General features: G+C 42.6%; 1 protein-coding gene and 1 long non-coding RNA gene across 4 annotated transcripts in view; one reads left to right on the forward strand and one right to left on the reverse strand.

Moving 5' to 3' along the window:
• CDKN2C (cyclin dependent kinase inhibitor 2C) overlaps positions 1 to 20,877 on the forward strand; it is a 37,799-nt gene that overhangs the window by 2,702 nt on the left and 14,220 nt on the right. For 2 of the 3 annotated variants that reach the window (XM_061632945.1, XM_061632946.1), the window contains exon 2: positions 6,474 to 8,261. The exons of the other annotated variant lie outside the window; for it this stretch is intronic. In XM_061632945.1, coding sequence (XP_061488929.1) covers positions 7,322 to 8,011 — 690 coding nt within the window. In that variant the 5' untranslated portion in view covers positions 6,474 to 7,321 and the 3' untranslated portion in view covers positions 8,012 to 8,261. Of the gene's footprint in view, positions 1 to 6,473; positions 8,262 to 20,877 lie in introns of those variants that run through there. 3 annotated transcript variants of the gene reach the window in all.
• LOC133387680 (uncharacterized) lies at positions 276 to 19,715 on the reverse strand. Its single transcript, XR_009763536.1, has 4 exons — positions 19,597 to 19,715; positions 18,675 to 18,714; positions 1,360 to 1,448; positions 276 to 671 (listed from the first exon to the last, which is right to left on the reverse strand). It is a non-coding gene; the product is annotated as an uncharacterized LOC133387680 (long non-coding RNA).

Consider the following 20,877-nt stretch of genomic DNA (forward strand, 5'->3'; position numbering starts at 1 on the left):
CAATCGGTTTCTCCATATTCTGTTTTTAAGACCAGCTGTATCCATTGTTTATATTTATTCTACTTCTAGCACTGTATTTCTAGTCAGTACCAGAGTTAAAGAAAATATAGCATTTTAATTCTGAAGGTTTGATCTGGCAGCCTTGATAGTACTAAATTCCTGATTTTCCCAACTCAGGAGTGTGTTTTGGACAGTTGCGTGTATTAATTAATTAATGGCAGCACTAAAGACTATTATTGTGACAGTTCTTAGGAGGTGAATCAATATAACCTAGCTTTAATATTAGACTTTAATACCTGTGAGAGATAAAGGAATAGGAAAAGTAGACATGATGAAGGGCTTAATTTGAACCAAGCCCACAATGTATTTTGAATACCAGGTCTCATTTGTGGAATGTATAAAGGAATTAGGTCTTGGTGTGTACTGTACTACTGGTTCCAGTACCCAGGCTTACTATGAGATTTGATGCAGGTTTACTCAGAAATAAGTTGCATAGATGGTTGGAGCCATAGGCTTACTGCACTAAACTTCAGTGGCTCCTGTGGTATATCCATATTTGCTGCTTGTATAGATGGGCTTCTCCATTTTATCTTCAGTGGCATTGCACAATGACCCTCCTTGCAGTATATATATCTCCATGAAGTATCCACTAGAGGGAACATAGCTTGCCACTGCAATGAGAAAAGCACCTGTGAAACAACTCTCTCCTCCCCATCCTTTCCCCACCTCAGTGATGGGGGGGGGGGATTTAGTCACAAGAATCAAGACCTGTTGATTTCTGTGGAACTTGCTTTTTCATCATTGTGCTAACATAGCTTTGAACCCCAATCCTAAATGCATGAATGTAGAAGTAAATTTCTTTGCTATCTATAAACATTTAAATAAATGTGAATTGTATCACTTGATCTGGATTCCTTATACATATGGCTTGACTTATTTATTGATTGCATCAAAAATCTCACTAACATGCAAAAATAATTATGCTCCTCTTTAAGAGCTTTATGGCCACAAGCCATTTTAAACAAATTACTTGCTGGTTTACTTCACAGAGAACAGTGGGATATATATGCATGAGTATGGCAGTATATACCAATTCAGATTATACTACCCACAGTTTTCAATTGCAGCTCCTTTGATTCATTGCTAAATGACAACTCATCTTTTGAATACTGATGATGAAAGCATCTCATTATTTCACACCTGTTTCCTGACAGCTATCGGTGAGGCTTGGATTTACCTGCCTATCAAGCTGAACCTGTCAAGCATAACAAAGTCACAGCCTCTCCATATTTTGTTTACATGGCTATTATATTAATGCATGCACTGTTAAGATATAACTAGGATCTAGCAATGACTCACCAGAGCAAACAGCACAATCTTTGTTGTTGCATTGCTTGACATCTAAACAATGTACCTCTTTCTGATAATTCATCTAAACATTTGAAGTTCTGTGGGAGGAAACACATAGGAGATGTAGGCATATACACACTTTTCTGGAACTAAGTCCCATTGAACTTAATGGGGCTTACTATGGAATAGATGTGAATAAGATTGCACCCTTGTGGGGAAGGATTGTATCTCAGTGGTAGAACACACACTTTGTTAGTTAATATCCTTCCAAAGGAGCCAAGGGCAGCAAACACATCAGTGTTAATATGTTATTTTATTTTTAATTGTATTATTTTAAGAACATACTAAAATATATAAAGCAATAGCATACTCTCACAGCAATAGAGTCAAGTTTTTCACGGTTGCCAGGAACAGACACTTTCAGCCACCAAATGCCTAGGTAAACAGGAATGTTTTCAGATCCCTTCTGAAAGTCAATAAAGAGGGGGACAAATGAATCTCACCAGGGAGGGCATTCCACAGATGGATAATCACAACTGAAAATGCCCTGTGACTGGTCAACCAGGCAACACCGAGTAGCAGCATGACCAACAGGGCCTCCCAGGGTCCTGCATGTAAGAGGTCCCAGGTTCAGTACCTGTCATCCTCAGATAGGGCTCAGAGAGGCTCCCGTGTAAAACACTGGAGAGCCATTGCCAATCAGCATAGACAATAGTGAACTGGAAGGACTAATGGTCTGACTCCATATAAGGCAGCTTTCTATGTTTCATTGTAATGTGCCTTCCTGCTTTGCTTCTGATTGCCATAGTCCTGAGGTCTAAATGTAGGTGCATATATGTATAGCCACAGAAAAACAAAACAGGATCACTCAATGTGGTATATTCAGCTGTGTTCTACTCAGAGTAGGCCCATTTAAACTAATGAACCTAAGTTATTTATGTGTATTAATTTCAATGGGTCTACTATGAGTAGAACAAGCACTGACTACCACCCTACATTACCCAGCTAAAGTAAGTAATTAAGACTGTGAGGCTCAGACTCAGAGAGAGTTCCTGGGACTTTAGATTCACATAGAAGTAAAAATTTCACCAGATGCAGTTTCTCATATCACTGCAACACTGATGAGAAAAGATCTACCAGGTAAGACTTCTCCTATGCTGTTCTTAAAAATACAGAAGTTCTCTTGGGGTCATTGTACTGCCTGTGTTGAGGCCAGAGAAACATAATTCCACACCACAGCTCTGAATACAAGCAACCACAGTTGTTCCACACTATTTACAGCCCAGTTATGTGGAATTGCTTTATGCCTGCACAGCTACCAACAGCAACATGTGATGCTCGCATGGGTATTCTCCACGCAATTGTGGTAAACGACATGATAAATGGCACACAGATATTGTCGGAATTTCTCTATTGAGATGCGTAGCAGAGTTGCGTAGCGCTGCGGAACAGAGAGTATTGAGCAAGCTTAGTGTGTGTGTGTTTGAATCTTTGCTAAGATTCTACCTTCCCTGCAAATTAGTCAGACAGACACTTTAAGCTTTAAAATAAGAAACAACTATTTTATTCTAGAAGTACATGTTTGATAGGAAAGAGTTCTATATCTAACTAACTGGCTTTGCTGGAGCAGCCTGCACTGGTCCCAGTGCTGGCCCTCATCCTGGTTGAGAGGAGAGACAAAGAGAAGATGTCTGCTCCCCTCTCGAGAGAAAGAGAACACAGAGAGAGGCGGGAAGGAACTGGGATCAAACATCCTGTTGCTTATCAGCCTACCAGGAAGGGGAGAGACAGCAGAGGATCAAAGGGATAGGGATAGCCTCAACCAGCAAGAGGTCTAGCTCTCTAGCTACCCTTATTAACCCCATGCAGCCTCAACCCACCAAGTTGGAGTTGAACCTCATACATTCCAACACCCCTTCTCAACGAGAACTTGGTTCATTCTACAAGGTGCATCTTGTCTCGTAGCTTCTGGTGTCGGACTTTGCCCAGTGGTTTGGTCAAAGCATCAGCTGTCATCTCTTCTGTTGGACAGTAGGTCATCTCTAGAAGTCTTTTCTCCCTTATATCCTTGAGGTAGTGGAACTTCACATCAATGTGCTTCATGCAAGAACTTTGCCCTTCCGATTCTGCGAGTCTTATGCAGGCTTGATTGTCCTCAAGTATTCTGATAGGCTCTGGTTCAGATACGCCCAAGTCTCGTAGAAGCTTGCGTAGCCACAGCATTTCCTTCTGTGCCTCATCAGCTGATACGTATTCAGCAGTAGATGAGTGTGCTACAGTCTCTTGCTTTCGACTTGTCCAACAGATAAGTGACTGCCCATAGTAGAACAAGTTTCCACTGGTTGACTTACGATCTTTGGTGTCTCCATCCCAGTCAGCATCAGCATATCTTAGAAGTTTAGGATCTCGAGTAGCTGATAGCTTTAGTTTTAAGTTTGCAGTGCCTTTCAGATATCTTGCCACTCTCTTGACTGCTTCCCAGTCTTTCTTGTTTGGCAAGCTGGTTTTTCTGCAAAGGTATCCCACTAGTGCCGCCACATCTGGTCTGGTTATTGTTCTGATGTATAGGAGTTTCCCTATAGTTTGTCTGTACCTTTCATTGTCTTCCCAGGGTTGATTGTTCTGGTCTGGTTTCAAGTATCCTACTTCCATTGGTGTAGGTGCTGGATGTCATCCTTCACTCCTAGACTCTCAAGTAGGTCTTGAATCTTTTGTTTTTGGTTTAGAAGAAAGGATCCATCGTCCTCTCTTTCAATTTGTATTCCAAGGTAGTACATGATGTTGCCTAGACATTTCACTTCAACTTCCTTGCTTAGATTATTTACTAACTCTTGCTTGTCTTGTGGATTCTCATAAGCCTGTAGCAAATCATCTACATAAATCAAAATAAAAGTCCATTTGTTGTTCTTGAATCTGCTATATAGGCATTGGTCTGCTTCACCTCTTTTATAGCCTTGTCTCAAGAGCATTTGGTTCAGTTTGTCATTCCATGCTCTTGCAGCTTGTTTCAGTCCATAGATGCTCTTTTGCAGTTTGCATACTAGGGTTTCCTTTCCTTGTATTTCAAAACCTGGTTGTTGTTGCATGTAGATTTCCTCTTCTATTTCCCCATTCTAGAACGCTGTTTTTATATCCATGTGTTCCACCTGCATTTTCTTGTTAGCAGCAACACTTGGGAGAGTTCTGATTGTTGTATGTTTGACTACAGGAGCAAAAGTTTCATAGTAGTCTTGTCCATACTTTTGAAAGTATCCTTTGGCCACTAGTCTTGCCTTGTGTCTCTCAATGTTCCCTTCAGCATCTGCCTTTTTCTTGAATACCCACTTGCAACCTACAGCTTTCCTTCCTTGAGGAAGCTTGGTAAGTGTCCAAGTTTTGTTCTTGTGTAGAGCTTCCAGCTCTTGCTTGGCTGGCTGCCTCCACCTCTCAGCTTCAGCTTTGGGCAAGGCTTCAATATCTTTCCAGGTCTTAGGCTCTGGAAGTTCATCAGCTCTTGCCAGGTAGGACAGTCTCAGTGGAGATACACCTCCGTTGGTGGGGTTAGAGCGTCTTGGTACAGGACTCTCTGCTGCCCCTTCTGGCTGTGCAGGTTCCCCTTCTTGCTCTGTTTCCTCACTGTCCTCCAGTGCTGGCATGTTGCTGTAATCTGTAGTACTGAATGGTATTTCTACTTCATCTTCTTCACTGTTGTGGTCTTGGAATGGTGCCCCTTCTGGTTGGAATGCACCATGACCTTCATCAAAGTAGACAGCTCTTTGGATTGCAATCTTTTCTGTTTTGGGATTTAGGATTCTGTATCCCTTTTGTTTTGAAGAATATCCAACAAAGATTCCTTCCTTTGTAGTGTTGTCCAATTTGGTTCTCCTGGTGTGGAATGTGACCATACACTTTTGATCCAAACACCTTTATATGAGCCAAACTGGGTATGCACCCATACCATAATTCGTATGGAGTCTTGTTGCCATTCACCTTTGTTGGCAAACGATTTTGTAGATAGGTGGCAGTATACACTGCCTCTCCCCATTGCTTTTGTGGGAGATTGGCATCTTCTAACATGAATCTCACCATCTCAATAAGGGTTCTGAATTTTCTCTCTGAGACTCCGTTCTGTTCTGGGTTGTGGGGTACAGTGGTTTGATGCTCAATCCCATTTTCAAGCAGAAACTGCTGGGTAGCATGTGACATGTACTCTCCCCCGTTGTCAGAATGTAGAATCTGTGGTTTTCTCTGAAATTTAGTGGTCACCATTGCCAGATATTCTTTGAGTTTCTGAAGCATTTGCCCCTTCTCCTTCAACATATATATCACAGTGAATCATCAATAAAGCTGACAATATATTTGTTTCCACCAGTTGAAGTGATTGGCATTTCACAAATGTCGCTGTGAATCAACTCTAGGGGGCGCTTAGTCTTCCTTTCACTCTGCTCAGGAAAACTGGGTCGGGTCCCTTTTGCTTTAACACAGCAAGTACATCTCCCTTTTTCTTGGCAGGGTTCAACTTTCATGCCTCTTACTAAATTATTATTTTGAAGGGTATTTATCTTTGCAATGTCTCTATGCCCTAATCTCCGATGCCATAAATGTAAACAAGACTTGTTACAGCATTCTTTCACAACATTAGCTTGTGGACTTTCCTGATCCACTTCATACATGCCTTTTTTTTGGTAGCTGTGCATAAAATTTCACCATCTCTAGAAATTGTGCAGGAATCTTGTTCAAATAACACAGAGCACCCATTGTTTGTAGCTTCATTAACAGAAATTAAATTGTTTGAGATTCCTGGGGTCCAGAGTGTATTCCTGAGATAAATTTCCTCAGTGCTGCTTGGAGTCTGGCAAAACAGCTTAGCATCTCTCCGCGCCTTTATGGGCAGGACTCTCGAGTCAGCCAATTTAACTGTGCCTTCATATGGGGTTAAATCTTCAAACAGTTTTTTTTTCATTTATTAGATGAGCGCTTGCCCCCGAATCTACATAAAATTTATTTTTATTGTAATATTTTTCAACATGGGTTACTTGAAAGCCCTTTGCACTTTTCTTTTCTGTCCCTTTAAATTCTTTATTTCTTTCAGGCTTCCCTTTCTTGTCATATTGGTCTTTAAGTTGTTTTTCTGAATTGCATAGATAGCGGACTTCCCAGGAGGATCGCTCCGCCTGTGCTGCCTCTGAGATGGGCTCCCGTCTTGGATGAAACTTTTTCAGTTTTAAAACCAGTCAGAAGGGCTTTTTGACTGGGGATAATTTCTTCCGGATAAAGAAGAAACGTAGAGATTTCCCACACAGCTTTGTTGTGTTTGTTGGAGACTGGAATTCATTAGAATTGTCTGTGAAAGAAGGTCTTCCAGCAGCTCGGACGGAGCTAGGATTTCTAGCTAGCTCAGCTGATTAAGTGAGCCGTTTTTTTTCTTTAAAGAAAAACGGATTAACAGGTAAGCATTCTCCTGTCTACGCTCATTATTTTGTTATCTATACAGCTAAAGAGATTTGTCAAAGAACCAGCAATTAAGAGACCCTGGGTGAGTCATAACCTTCTCTTTTATTCACGGAACTAAGGGGAAGAAAATAAAAATAGCCTATCTTTTTTTTTTATTGCAAAAAGCTGGCATGGAAATCAGCATTATAAAGATTACAAACGGATGAGGGGTTTCTGATTGGAAGAGAATTAAATTTTTTTTATTTATAAGACTTTTGAGTAATATATGTCTGGGACTATTTTTTCCGGTCTACTTTTTTCTTTCTTTCTTTTTTTTTGACGAATCTGCTCATTCTTTCTGCTACTAGTTATTTGGATGCTGTGAACTAAAGCTGTTTTTGCACTTCTGGACATATAAGAGATAAGGAAGTCCGTGCTGTCTAGAGTGTGATGTCAGTTGGTTTGAAAGATTAACTCCTTTGTAACTGGATAAAGAAATAAACTGTTCTTTGCTTGGGACATTGAAAATTGAAGGAGTTTTGTTCCTTTGGTTTTAAGAATGACAATTAAGAAGATGGTTGAGACCATGGATGTACAAGAAGGGACTTTAGATATGTTTCAGAAAATAATGAATGGGATTAAGCTAACAAAACAAGAACTGAGAAATAACAGACAAGCGTTGAAAATTGATTTTTGCGAAATGAGACAGGAGCTGAAAGAAATTCAGGATTCTATGAGAAAGGAGAATAAAGATAGATCTGGAAAACCAAAAAAGGATGAAAGAAAAATTAAAGGCAAGGTTCAAACTATGGAGATTGGATTAAATATGGACTTGGAAAAAGATTTGGATTTCCTGGTTGTGATGGATCCTGGAGACAAATATTACGGTTTGGAACTCAGCGCTGTCCCTGAAGGAATTGATGAAGAGATTGGAGATAAAGATATTATCGGTTCGAAAAAATTCTTGGACTGGAAGGATTTGATGGAACTTGAAATGGAGAAAGTTTACAGAATTAATCCCTGTTTTGTGTCAATGGAAAAACCTTCAAGAGATGTGCTAGTGTATTCTGTAAAAAAGAGGAACAGAGATGCGGCTTTGCAACAATACTTCAGTGATACGTTCGGAATTGATGGCAAGGAAATATCTGTGATAAAGGAAATTCCTATTAGACTCTTATTATATGACTATGACAGCAAGATTATTGGGTGCGTAAAGATGGAAGATGGAAGATGGAACCAACACGGATAATGGAAGAAGAGCGATTTGAAATTACTGGACTTAGTAGACTTGATGAGTTGGATTAATTGACATGTCTATCTAGAAAAAAATTGATGGACATATATCTCAAGGATTGGAAGCTTCTCTTTGACTTTTTGTGGAAGAATAAAATGATATGATGTTAATGAGATTTGATACCAACTAAGATAACCGCTGGAGGAAAGTGATTTTATAATCTATTAAGAGACAGGCTTGTTATATATTATAGACTTATAGCTGAACTACGACAAATCGGAAGTCAATAGGGTTTTTTTTCTTTTTTTATTGTATTAGTTATTAATTTGTGTTTTTTCTTTTTGTATTGTTTTGGTTTTGAAAATTTGAATAAAAATTAATTGAAAAAAAATGAATTGCATAGATAGCAACGCTTGGCTTTCACACCTTTGGATTCCCTTTGTTCCTGAAATCTGCATCTGACTGGCTGTCCGCTAGAAGCTTGGCCGGTTTGTTTACTTAAGAAAGAGGAGACTCCGTCTTCTCTTGCATCAGTTTTTTCCTTGTTCTTCTGAAAGAACTGCACTCTAACTTCAGAAATAATCTCGTTTAGAGTTTTGTTTTGTTGTTGCATTATAAGTACGAAAGTCTCCATATATTTTGGAAGAGAGTCCAGAAATACTGCAACCTGTACATTTTGGTCCAGCTGCATTCCCGCCTCTTCTATCCCTTGGATTAACACCATAAATTTAGTAAGATGTTCCTCAAAAGAACTATCCCTCATTTGCAGATTAATAAGACTTCTTAACATTGCAATCAGATGTCCCTGGCTTTTTGGATTATGATGGGATTCAAGAGTTTTCCACATCTCTCTGGCATTTTTACTATTCATAATCAAAGGAATCTGCGCATTACTCACACATTTAGTGATGAGGTCTTGTACCGTTTCATCCTCAGTCCGAATTCTTTGTTCCTCCTGAGAAGCACCTCTCTTGGTTCTGATCCTGCAGTAACGTCTAACAGCTTCTGTTGCTTTAGATGTTTTAGCATGCGAAATTCCCACAGTTTCTATCCTCCGGGTTCCAGTCTCTGGAGAGCTCCGTCATGCTGGCCATCCTGAAGTAAAAGCCTCAACTCTTCATTGACTAAAACTCTGAAGGTCTCTAATAGCTTCCTTGATTCAAACACAATAGCTCCTTTAATTGCTCAAATCTCCATTTGCATGGCTGGGTCCATAACCTGTTCGAATTTCTCTATTGAGATGCGTAGCAGAGTTGCATAGCGCTGCAGAACAGAGAGTATTGAGCGAGCTTAGTGTGTGTGTGTTTGAATCTTTGCTAAGATTCTACCTTCCCTGCAAATTAGTCAGACAGACACTTTAAGCTTTAAAATAAGAAACAACTATTTTATTCTGGAAGTACATGCTTGATAGGAAAGAGTTTTATATCTAGCTTAACTAGCTATGCTGGAGAAACGAGCACTGGTCCCAGTACTCGCCCTCATCCTGGTTGAGAGGAGAGACAAAGAGAAGATGTCTGCTCCCCTCTCGAGAGAAAGAGAACACTGAGAAAGGCGAGAAGGAACTGGGATCAACATTCCTTTGCTTATCAGCCTAGCAGGAAGGGGAGAGACGGCAGAGGATCAAAGGGATAGGGATAGCCTCAACCAGCAAGAGGTCTAGCTCTCTAGCTACCCTAATTAACCCCATGCAGCCTCAACCCACCAAGTTGGAGTTGAACCTCATACATTCCAACAGATATTATGGCCACATCCCATAGAAGCATTTTTACAGCCTTTATGTGGGAGGTAAAACATTTGAAGCAGCTGTTTGGAACTACAAATAACTGAATGTGAAAGGTCAGTGTAGCAATACCCTGATTCATACCTTCACCTTAAAGCCACTGACATGATGATCCATGATTTTGTCCTAAACAAACACTTCTTTATGGAGGAGGAACACAGAAGGAGATGATAATGATGACTGGAGGAAATCGCGGACAAAAGTTCTATTCCCCAGAGCTCTTGGGAACATAGCAAGATGCCTTATACAAAGTCAGACCATTGCTTCATTTAGCTCAGCATTGTCTGCGCTTACTGGCAGCAGCTCTCCAGTGTTTCAGATGGGACATTTCCAATCCCACCTGGAGATGCCAGGGATTGAACATGGGACTTTCTGCGTGCAAAGCAGATGCTCTACCACTGAATGATGTGTCTTCCTTTCATTGGAAGTCACCTTAAAAGATATATATGTTTGATATGTCTGTTGCCCAAATGTCCAGTACATGCCTGTAGTGATCTTCATTAAGGACATTAACACTACAACCGATTTACCTGGGAGAAAGACCCATTAAATTCAAGGAGACTTACTTCTGAGAAGACATATATAGGATTGCAATATATATATTTACTTGTTCTAAAATTGGTCTAATGTGTCTGTAAACTTTCATTGGCTAGAGCATACTTTTGATTTCTCGTCTCTGTCCTGCATAAACATAATTCACACAAGGTGGACCTAGTGGGAGGGAGATTCAAAGTGCTTTTTAGCATCACATGTGAAACTGGACTTAAGAGTCCCTCTGCTGCAGTAACTTACATTTCTCTAAAATTCTTTTGTAAATCCTTGGGTCTCCTGTGTTTTGAAGTAGAAGGGTGCTTGTAAGAGCAAGTGAAGAGATCAAAATTATGTATGTATATAACTAGTCTGCTTCTTTAGGTAGTATCATTAATCCTGTCTGCCTTGGCCAATCTTCTATGTAATCTATGGTGACACAAAAGCCCCCAAGGTCAAAAACAAACAGTCACAAGCTGATTCTGACTGTTGCAGGAAAGACAAAATGCTGCAAGAAGTTTAGATTTGTGTCTGGCATTTTAATGACTTCTTGATGCTTTTATCAAGAGATGTATACAAACCCATCCAGAATCCATATGCTTCCTGCTGAATAGCAGAGACATATGACAGGGCTGAAAACTAAAAACAGAGAAGGCAATTCAAGGTTAACAGTGCAATCTTGCTCATATCTAGTTAGAAGTAAGCTCCATTGAGTTTAATGGGGCTTATTTCCCACTAAGTGGGTACAGGATTGCATTCTGGTAAACTGGTTATGTATATATGCTCAGCAATTTCTTTTCTCCACAAGGAGGGACCCGGGAACATGGATCAGAGCATAAGAAGGTCCTGAAGGATCCAATTTCAAAAAGGATAACTGAAGGGCAATGGTAATTCTTGATATAAGTTTCTGTTACACACTTCGAGTGAGCTTTATTAGAATTGACAGATGATACAGCTATTGCCCAGAGTGTTCTGCATATTTGTAGTACCCTTCATCAGAATTTGGCTTTAAGCATACTCTCTAATACGCACAACCTGCAGTTTTATGCCAAACAGGGCATATACTTAGCTGCAAGCAAGTCCACCCACACATTGTTACAAAGCAACTATTTAAAACAAAAACAAAAAAAGTTGAAAATCAAGTTTTGAAAATTGGGTGAAAGCTGTTCTGTTCCTGTCAGACTTTAAAACTGTTGCATTGTCAACAATGTTGCAATATCCACAGACATCAGTGGTGGGTGAGAGTTAGCTATAGCTCCTACAGGCAACACTAGAAGAAGGCTTGTGGCCATTTTAAGACATATAAATGAACTGAACTGTTTTCAAATACATATGAAATGAAATGAGGTAAATGCATATTATGTAAATCACATGAAGTCTTTGTTTACAGTGAAAACAAACAGTTCTTTTTAAAAATAATGATTTTCCAGAAAGTAAAGGATAAATTATTATTTGCCCTTCAAGTGCAGGGGGTGGTTTTAGGTTAATTTTAGGTTATTTTTTCACTATTCACTGCCAGTCCCTAACCTCTCACCCAAGGCTCATCGCTGTCTGAGATGGAAGAGCAAATCCCACCTCCCACACACACAAAGTGAAGGTGTATAGTACTGAAGGTTGTCCAAGTTATTCTGACACCTGAGGCAGAAAATCCTACAAGCACCTTTCCCTAGAAGTTGTGAAGAAGAAGAAATATAATAGTTTGCTGCTTTTCATGACCCTCACCCAACTCTGCCCAATGGTCTCATCCCATCCCTGTGGTGTCATCATGAACCCCAGGACAAATCTGTAAGCCAGGAATAGGGAATATGGCCCTCCTAATGTTGTTGGGCTATATCTCCCATCATCCCTGACCATTGGTCATGCTGGCTGGGTCACTGGGAGTTGGAGTTCAACTACATCTGGATGATCATAAGTTTCCCACCACTGCTGTTAAATCTTCTATGCAAAGATCATATTACTTGTGTGTTTAGTACAATCCCTAGCTGCTGGGGATTGCCTAGTACATCAAGGTGCTCAATAAATGTTGAGTAGAGGTGGTATGTCAAGAAGTAAAGTCAGGTCAGTGAAAGAACATTTAAGTGTTAACAGCTTGACCCCGTGCATATTTCTTCAGAAGTAAGTCCCAATGAACTGACAGTGGCTTATTTCTGAGTAAACATACATAGGTTTGGTCAGTAAGGCTATAGTCTTTCGCGCACTTACTAAGCAGTAAAGTCTGTTGTACACAATGAGATGTCAACGGGATGAATAATCATGTTCAGTATTGAACTGCATGTGTTTCTATAGAGGTTTCTAGTAGTTTTAATACTAGACAGTGTTTGGTGCTGTTTTTATTATATTTATATTTTATTTATTTATGATTTGTACTCATAGCCCACCCTTCAACAAATGGTCCCAGAACAGGTTATAAAAATGTCACAATTAAAATAAGTGCAACTTACAACAAAACCATAAAACAACCAATATAATAATAATAATAAAAATAATAAAATTTTGACAAAAATTATGACAAAATAAACAAAACTGCAGCACAGGAGAAGGGAAAACATCCACTCAACCAAAAACCTGGGTAAAGAGCTGCATCTTGACCATTCATTGAAAAACATACAGTAATGGCCCAAGATGCAGCTCAAATGAGAAGTCATTCTTCAACCTGGGGGCTACCACAGAGAAGGCCCTCATGTGGCAGCACCCTTCAAACCACAGAGGGTGGTGGCTGTTCCAAAAGGCTCTCCACTGCTGATCTTAACACTTGGGTAGGTTGATGTGAGAGGAGGCACTCCTACTGAGCCCAAGTTGTTTGGGGCTTTATATGTCAATGTTAACATCTTAAATCGGACTCAGTAACAAACTGGCCACCAGTGCAGAACTTTCAATATCAGTATATGATGTACCCACTGAACCATCTTCAAGGGCAGCCCCACAGAGAGTTCATTGTAATAGTCCAATCTAGAAGTTATTAGAGCATGGATCGCTGGCCAAGATATCCTTTTTTAGGAAGGGCTGTAGCTAGCAAACCAGCCAGAGCTGGAAATAGTCACTTCTATACACCTGGGCCTCAAGCAACAAGGAGTACCCCCCAAGTAGTATATCTGTTCTTTCTAGGGAGCACAACCCCATCCAGAACTGTCTCCCAGACTTGAGAACCTGCAACACACAGTACTTTTGTCTTGTCTGAATTCAGTTTGTTTATTGGTCCACATCCAGCCCATTACCACCCCCAGGCAACAGTTAAGCACCTGTACTGCCTCTCCTCATTCAGATGGAATGGAGAGATAAAGCTGGGTGTTATCAGCATACTGATGGCTGCTCACTTCAGATCCCCTGATGACATCTGCCAGTGCCTTCCTATAGATGTTAAAGAACATGAGGGAAAGGATTAACCCCTGAGAAAGCCCACGAATGTGCTCCCAAGGCACTAAGCACTAGCCCCCCCCATTGCTAATTTCTGAAATTGGCTTTGGATATAGGAATGGAACCACTGTAATACAGTGCCCCAAATGCCTAACCCATGGAGCCACTCCAGGGAGATATTGTGATCAGCAGTATCAAAAGCTGCTTGGAGGTTAAAGGAAACCAGCAAGGTTGAACTTCTCTCTCCTGACAAAGATCATCAACCAGCATGACCAAGACAGTTTCAATGACATTTCCAGGCCTGAAGTTGGATTGAAAGAGGTCCAGATTATCCACTTCCTCCAAGCGTGCCTGTAATTGGATCAGCACCACCCTCTCCCCTTTTCCCAAAAAGGGGGTATTGGTGACTGAGCAATAGTTGTTCAACACTTCTGAGCTCAGGGAGGTGATCTTGAGAAGGGGATACACCACTGCCTCCTCAAGGATCAGTGGCCCCTCCCACAACAAGGCATTCACCATTCCCTGGACCTGCCTAGCCACACCCCTTCAGCTAGTTCTATAAGCCATGACGGGCAAGAAGACACATGAGTGACTGAACTCCTTCATGCAGCTTGTCCATGTCCTTAGGCCACAACAATTGAAACTGACCCAAGATAACTTGACCAGACAGTGCTCTGGACTCTTCCTCAGGACTCGCTGTAACTGTGGCATCCAATCCTTTGCAAATCTGAGCAAGTTTGTCACAGCAGGCTTTGTAGATACCATTACCTCCTTCCAACTAGATGTTTTAAGTCCATTCACCACTCAGAAAAGTTTTGCTGGCGAGCTACTAGAGGATGTGATAGTGGTGAAGTACCTCCTCTTTACCAGTACCACTACTGCCACATGGTAAGCACAATAATTTATTCACCAGTGTCTGGATTCACATTAGAATTTCCACCACTTGTGCACCATCAATCTTCCTGCTTCATTTCCCATAGTCTTCACCATATTGGCAAGGCCACTTATGAGTGATTGTGTTAATGGCTCTGCCCTTTTCATAGTTCCAAAGCCTCAACAGGAGCACCAGCCATGTCAACCAGAAAACACACAAGAGCATTCAAGAATACCTCAGATCACACAATTCTCCAAGAGTAACCCAGCTGAATGGATCCCCACCCTCCTCCTCCTCCTCCTCCCCCTCCTCCTCCTCCTCCATAGTAGTAGTAGTAGTAAAGTTTATTGCCTACTCTTTACCCAAAGGTCCCAGGGCAAGTCACAACAGTTTTAAAATACATAATTAAAAACAGTTAAAAACCATGTAAAACCACATAACGGAAAAATAGGGTGGGCCCTAAAAATATACATCACAGGTGTCAACAGCCAGTGTAAAGAAGTGCATCTTCAGCATTCACTGAAAACTGTACAGAGAAGTTGCCAGACACACCTCTGTGTGCAGGGAGTTCCACAACTTAGGGGCTGTCATAGAGAATGCCTTCTCCTGAGTCACCACCACCCCTGAGCTTTTGAAGGTGGTGGAAGCACCAAAAGGGTCCTCTTGAGAGGGTCTATAGGGAAGGAGGGAAACCCAGTGTGGTGTAGTGGCTAAGATGTTGGACTATGACCTGGGAGACCAGGGTTCAAATCCCCACACAGCCATGAAGCTCACTGGGTGATCTTGGGCCAGTCACTGCCTCTCAGCCTCAGAAAAAGGCAATGGTAAACCCCCTCTGAATACCATTTACCATGAAAACCCTATTCATAGGGTCGCCATAAGTCAGGATCGACTTGAAGGCAGTCCCTTTCCATTTCATAGGGAAGGAGGCAGTCTTTCCGATATTTGCGATCTAAGTCATTTAGGGCTTTAAACACTAAAGTGAGCACCTTGAATTGGGCCCGAAAATGAAGTGGCAACTTATACAGCTATTTTAAAACAGGCTATATGAGTTCTAAAGAAAACCCCAACCAGTCATTGCTGCAGCATTTTGGACCAGTCTAAATTTTCATCTTCCCCAAGCAGATAGCACATTCCAATAATCCAGTCTGGAAGTTACCAGAGCATGTAGAACTGTAACGAAGTCATATCTGTCCAAAAAGGGCCGAAGGTGGCGAACCAGCCAGAGCTAGAAAAAGGCGGTCCTAGTCACTAAGGCCACCTGACCCTCCAATGACAATGATGGATCCAGGAATCCCCTCAAGCTGCAAACCTGTTCCTTCATTGGGAAAGCAACCCCATCCAGAACAGGCCACCTCCCAGACATGAAAACTCTGGACACATAACACCTCTGTCTTTTCATTATTCAGCGTCAATTATTAGCCCACATCTAGCCCATCGTCACCCCAAGCACCAGTCCACCACCTCAAGTGCCTCTCTGGATTCAGACAGACCAAGTTGGGTGTCAGCTGCATATTGATGACACCTCACTCCAAATCTCCTGATGACAGTTCCCAGCCACTACATATAGATGTTAAATAGCATGGGGGACAACATGGAACTCTGCAAAACATCATGAGACAGTTCCCATGGTGCCAAACAGTAGCCTCCCATAACTACTTTTTGGAATTGTCTCTGGAAGTATGAATGGAACCACTAAAGCACAGTGCCTGCAACCCCCACCCTCAATGAGATGCTCCCAAAGGATACTGTGGTCAACAGTATCAAAAGCCTGTGCGATATCAAGGAGAATGAGCAGGGTCACATTCCCCTTATCACTCTCCCAACAGATGTCATCAAGCAGGGCAACCAAGGCAGTTTCAGTGCCATGGCCAAGCCTGAAGCCAGAATGGAAGAGATCCAAGTAATAAATTTCCTCCAAGCATGATTGAAGCTGGACCACAGCCACCTTCTCGAGCACCTTGCCTAAAAAGAAGATATTTGCCACTGAGCAATAGTTACTTAACACTTCTGGTTCCAGGGAGGTCTTCTTAAGAAGGGGGCGCACCACTGCCTCCTTCATGGCAGATGGTACCTCCCCCTCCTCGAGTGAACCACTAATCACTCCCTGGGCCCACCCAATCAACCCCTTAAGGCTAGCTCTAAGAACCCAAGTTGGGCTAGGGACAAGGGGGAAGGCGGTTGGTTACACTTCTTCATCCCAGGCCGCAATAATTGAAACTGACCCAGTACGGATAGAGTAGCCTCCGTTGGACTTGCTCTGTGTGTGGCATCCAACTCTGTCCAAATCTGAGCAATCTTGTCCCTAACATGCCTCCCAAAGTTGTTATAGCAGACCTCCAAGGGTGTCAAGTGAAATAGTCCCTTGCTCAGATGACAAAAGCCCATTAACCACTCGGAAAAGCTCTGCTACTTGAAGACACAACAATGGCAGAGAGTAAGCTTTCTTCACCACCCCCACTACCACATGGTAGGCAAAATGGTGCAATTTTACCCATTTCAGTCAGGTTCATACTGAGATTTACACCATTTGCCTTCTAGTCATTGACCTCCTGTTTCATTCCACGCAGATCACTGGAGTACCAAGGTGACTCATGTGCTTCATAGGGGTGATGGGAGCACGTAGGAGCGACCATGTCAATGGCTCTATGCATCTCACCATTCCACAGAGAGAGAAGAACACTGACAGGAGCACCAGCCATGTGAGCCAGAAAATCCACTACAGCTTTCAGGAATCCATCAGATTCCATAAGTCTCTGAGGGCGGACCATCTCAGTGAGTCCCCCACCCTTGCAGAGTGGAGTAGCTACATTCAGCCCAAACCTTACAAGGGAATGGTCCATCCATGACAATGGACTCACAATGATGCCTCCACTCAGCAGAGTATTGCTAATCCGCTCTGTGGCAAAGAATAGGTCAAGGGTATGCCCAACCACATGTGTTGAGCCACTGATGTACTGAGACAGCCCCATAGTTGTTATGGAGGCCATGAAGTCCTGAGCTGGCCCGTTTCAGTCAGTTTCAATGTGGATAATTAAGTCCCAGAGAGCCAGTGTGGTGTAGTGGTTAAGGTGTTGGACTACGACCTGGGAGACCAGGGTTTGAATCCCCACACAGCCATGAAACTCATTGGGTGACCTTGAGCCAGTCACTGCCTCTCAGCCTCATGAAAACCCTATTTATAGGGTCACCATAAGTCAGAATCAACTTGAAGGCAGTACATTTACATTAATCAAGTCCCCCAACAGCACCATGAAAGAGTTCTCCAACACCACATCTGAGATTATCTCCACCAGCTCAGTTAGGGAGGTTGAAGCGCAGCGGAGTGGGCAGTACCCTCACAACATCCCCGTTCTGTCTCTCTGGCCCAACACTACAAACAATCCCTCAAACCCAGACATAGTGCAGATTGGTTTTGTGATGAGGGAGATGGAATTTTTATGGATGACTGCAGCTCCCCCTCTCTGACCTGGAATGGTGCTGCACTGAGCATCCAGGCAGGCACAACTGGGTTAGCACTGGGCCACAAAGCTCATCTGCCCTGGTCTCAGTTAAACATACAGTACCAAGTCTACTCCCTCATCTATAATAAAATTGTGGATGATACAGATGTTTTATTTTAGGCAGACCTGGAATTTAACAACACCACAAGTCCAGGGGGTCAGCTGACCAGTATTCCCAAATTCTGAAACACAGCAGGCAAAGCAGAGGAGGCAAGAGCTTTGATGTAACTAGTCCTCCCCCCCATAACTTCACCCACCACCATATTTTCCATACCTACCACCATAGGGATGGCAGTCCCACTCTGGGGTTGCTCCTGCCAGCAGCATCACCCACTGTCCCTAGCAGTCTTGGTTTATATCATCCCCCTCCCCAGGTCTGCTGGTTTGGGGAGTGCCCTGGGCAGCTGCAGCCACTCAGACAGATGCAATACAGCCTCAGTGGGGCCTAGGCTGATGTTGAATGTCTCCCCAAAACAACAGCCTCTTGGAGGCAGCTGCTTCTGCAAGGGAGTGGAGGGCTGGTGTTAAATTCTGTACCTTTCCTCTCCCTATCTCACCTGTCTGCCTCCCTTCCACTCACTTCCTTCTGCTGCTGCCACTCCAAATCTCACCAGAGAGTTATGTCCAAAACATACTTACCACAAATCCCCGTCCATCAACAGATTCCCACCAGCCTACTCTGTGACAAAAAAAAAACACAAGTTGAGGGTATGTCCAGCCACATGTGTTGGGCTCATGATGCATTGAGACAGTGCCATGGTTCTCATGGAGACCATGATGTCCCAAGCTAGCACACCCTAGGTGACCTCAGCATGAATGCTGAATTCTCCTAACACCACAGTGGAGGGAGCCTCCAACACCATATCTAGGACAACCTCCACCAGTTCAGTCAGGGAGGCTGCTGGGCAGCAGGGTGGGCAGTATACTAGCAGCATCCCTGTTCTGTCTCTCAGGCCCAACACCAGGAACAATCCCCCAATCACAGAGTAGAATGACCATCTAGCATGTGAGATGGGATCTTTATAGATGACAACTCCTCACTCCTGCCTCATTGGCCTGGACTGGTGCTACACTGAGTACCTGGGGTGGGGGGACAAAGCTGGGTGAGTACTAGACACACACACCCCAGTCATCCACCCAGGTCTCAGTAATTCATGCTGGGTTGGTCCCTCATGCGTGATCGAATTGTGGATGATTAATGACTTATTTTGGACCAACCTGGCATTGAATAACAGCATTTCCAGACCAAGGGGGAGATAGACTTCTAACCCTAAATTCTGCTGACTGGAGGACTGGCCAGAAGGAGGGATCACCTTAATGTATCTAATGCTCCTTCTCTGAACCTCACTCCTCTGCGCTCCAACAGCATACTTTCCTCTGCCCATCACAGCTGAGATGGAAACCCCTAGTACCTCCCCCTTCCTCTGTTACAAGGCACATCACACCCTCTGCCCGGGAAGCAGAAGAAATAAAAGAAAGAATAATCATAAATAGGTAAAATAGCATGTAGGAGTATGATTAGAGGGACATGGCCAAATAGAGGGGGCCTTATCCAACATACCTGATAAGCTACATGGCATCCTCTGCAGCCCATGTTCAGCCCTCCGGTTGTCTGTACAGCAGGAATCAGCAGTCTCTGGCTATGCAGAGTAGAGTTGCCGGGTTCTTGGCCTGAGACTGATCCTGTATCTTTAGGAGAAGAGAAAGTCAGCCAAGTGCAGGTGTTCTTGTAACCCCGTAATGGGAAAAACCACAAGGTGGAATTCTCCCTCCCCCCTCAACTTTTAAAGATACAGAAGACCTCTTGGAGGCTGGGCCTGGCAACCAAGAGGTCTTCTGTATCTTTAAAAGTTGTGCAGAGGGAAGGGAGAATTCCACCTTGTGGTTTTTCCCATTATAGGGTTGCAAGCACACCTGCACTTGGCTGACTTTCTCTTCTCCTAAAGATACAGGATCAGTCTCAGGCATGAACCTGGCAGCCCTAATGCAGAGGTAACTCAGTCCACACAAGGAAAAGAGTGTGTCAATGCAGAAACCCTGAATATAATTCCAGGTACTATTTCCCACACATTAAAGTCCCAAACTAAGAGTGAGTTCACATGTGCATCATTCAGTGATTGCAAAATCCAATGATTACTTGCAAGTGCGGAAAGGCTATTATGGGACATCTGCTATTACTCTAAACCCAATAGTTGCAGTTCACTTGTTCAGCTGTGATATTATTAATATAGTTGCCTGTGTAAATCAACCTTAGGAGTACATGAGGTTTCTATGTGGGCATATTCCACATTTCTACAGGGAGTTGAAGTACCATCAAAGTGGAAACAGAATGTTGGTATTTTTATTCTAATGAGAACCAAACTTGAACCATAATTTGAACCACCTTACTGAACCTGACCTGAAGCTAAGCAAAAAAAAAAAAAGTACTTGGGTCACTAGTTAAGAAAGGTTCAACATTTTTTTTCAAATTAAATGTGAAAAATATTGTTAAAATCAAGCATCATCTTGTTTTCATTATAAAACATGACTACAAATAACTAATAGACATCAGGGTGCTACCAGAGAGGTCAGTCCCTCTATAATGAGATGGAAAGAGATTAGTCCACTAGAGTAAGGGGGGAGGGGAACAAGATGCATACCGTATGTGACAGCTTGCCTTAGGTCCCTTCCTCATCAACACCAGCCCACTGAGAAAGAAGTGAAATGCTGCCTGTTCCCAGACAAGGCTAGGAAAGAAGACAGTGGCACTCCAGTTCTACTTAACAAACCATATCCTGTACACACAGCTCCATTTTCAAGTATATCCCTCAACACTTTGTTAGTGAAGCAAGTGGCAAAAAAC

This window comes from Rhineura floridana, chromosome 6, assembly GCF_030035675.1.
Source record: "Rhineura floridana isolate rRhiFlo1 chromosome 6, rRhiFlo1.hap2, whole genome shotgun sequence".
In the NCBI taxonomy this organism is placed as follows: Eukaryota; Metazoa; Chordata; class Lepidosauria; order Squamata; family Rhineuridae; genus Rhineura; species Rhineura floridana.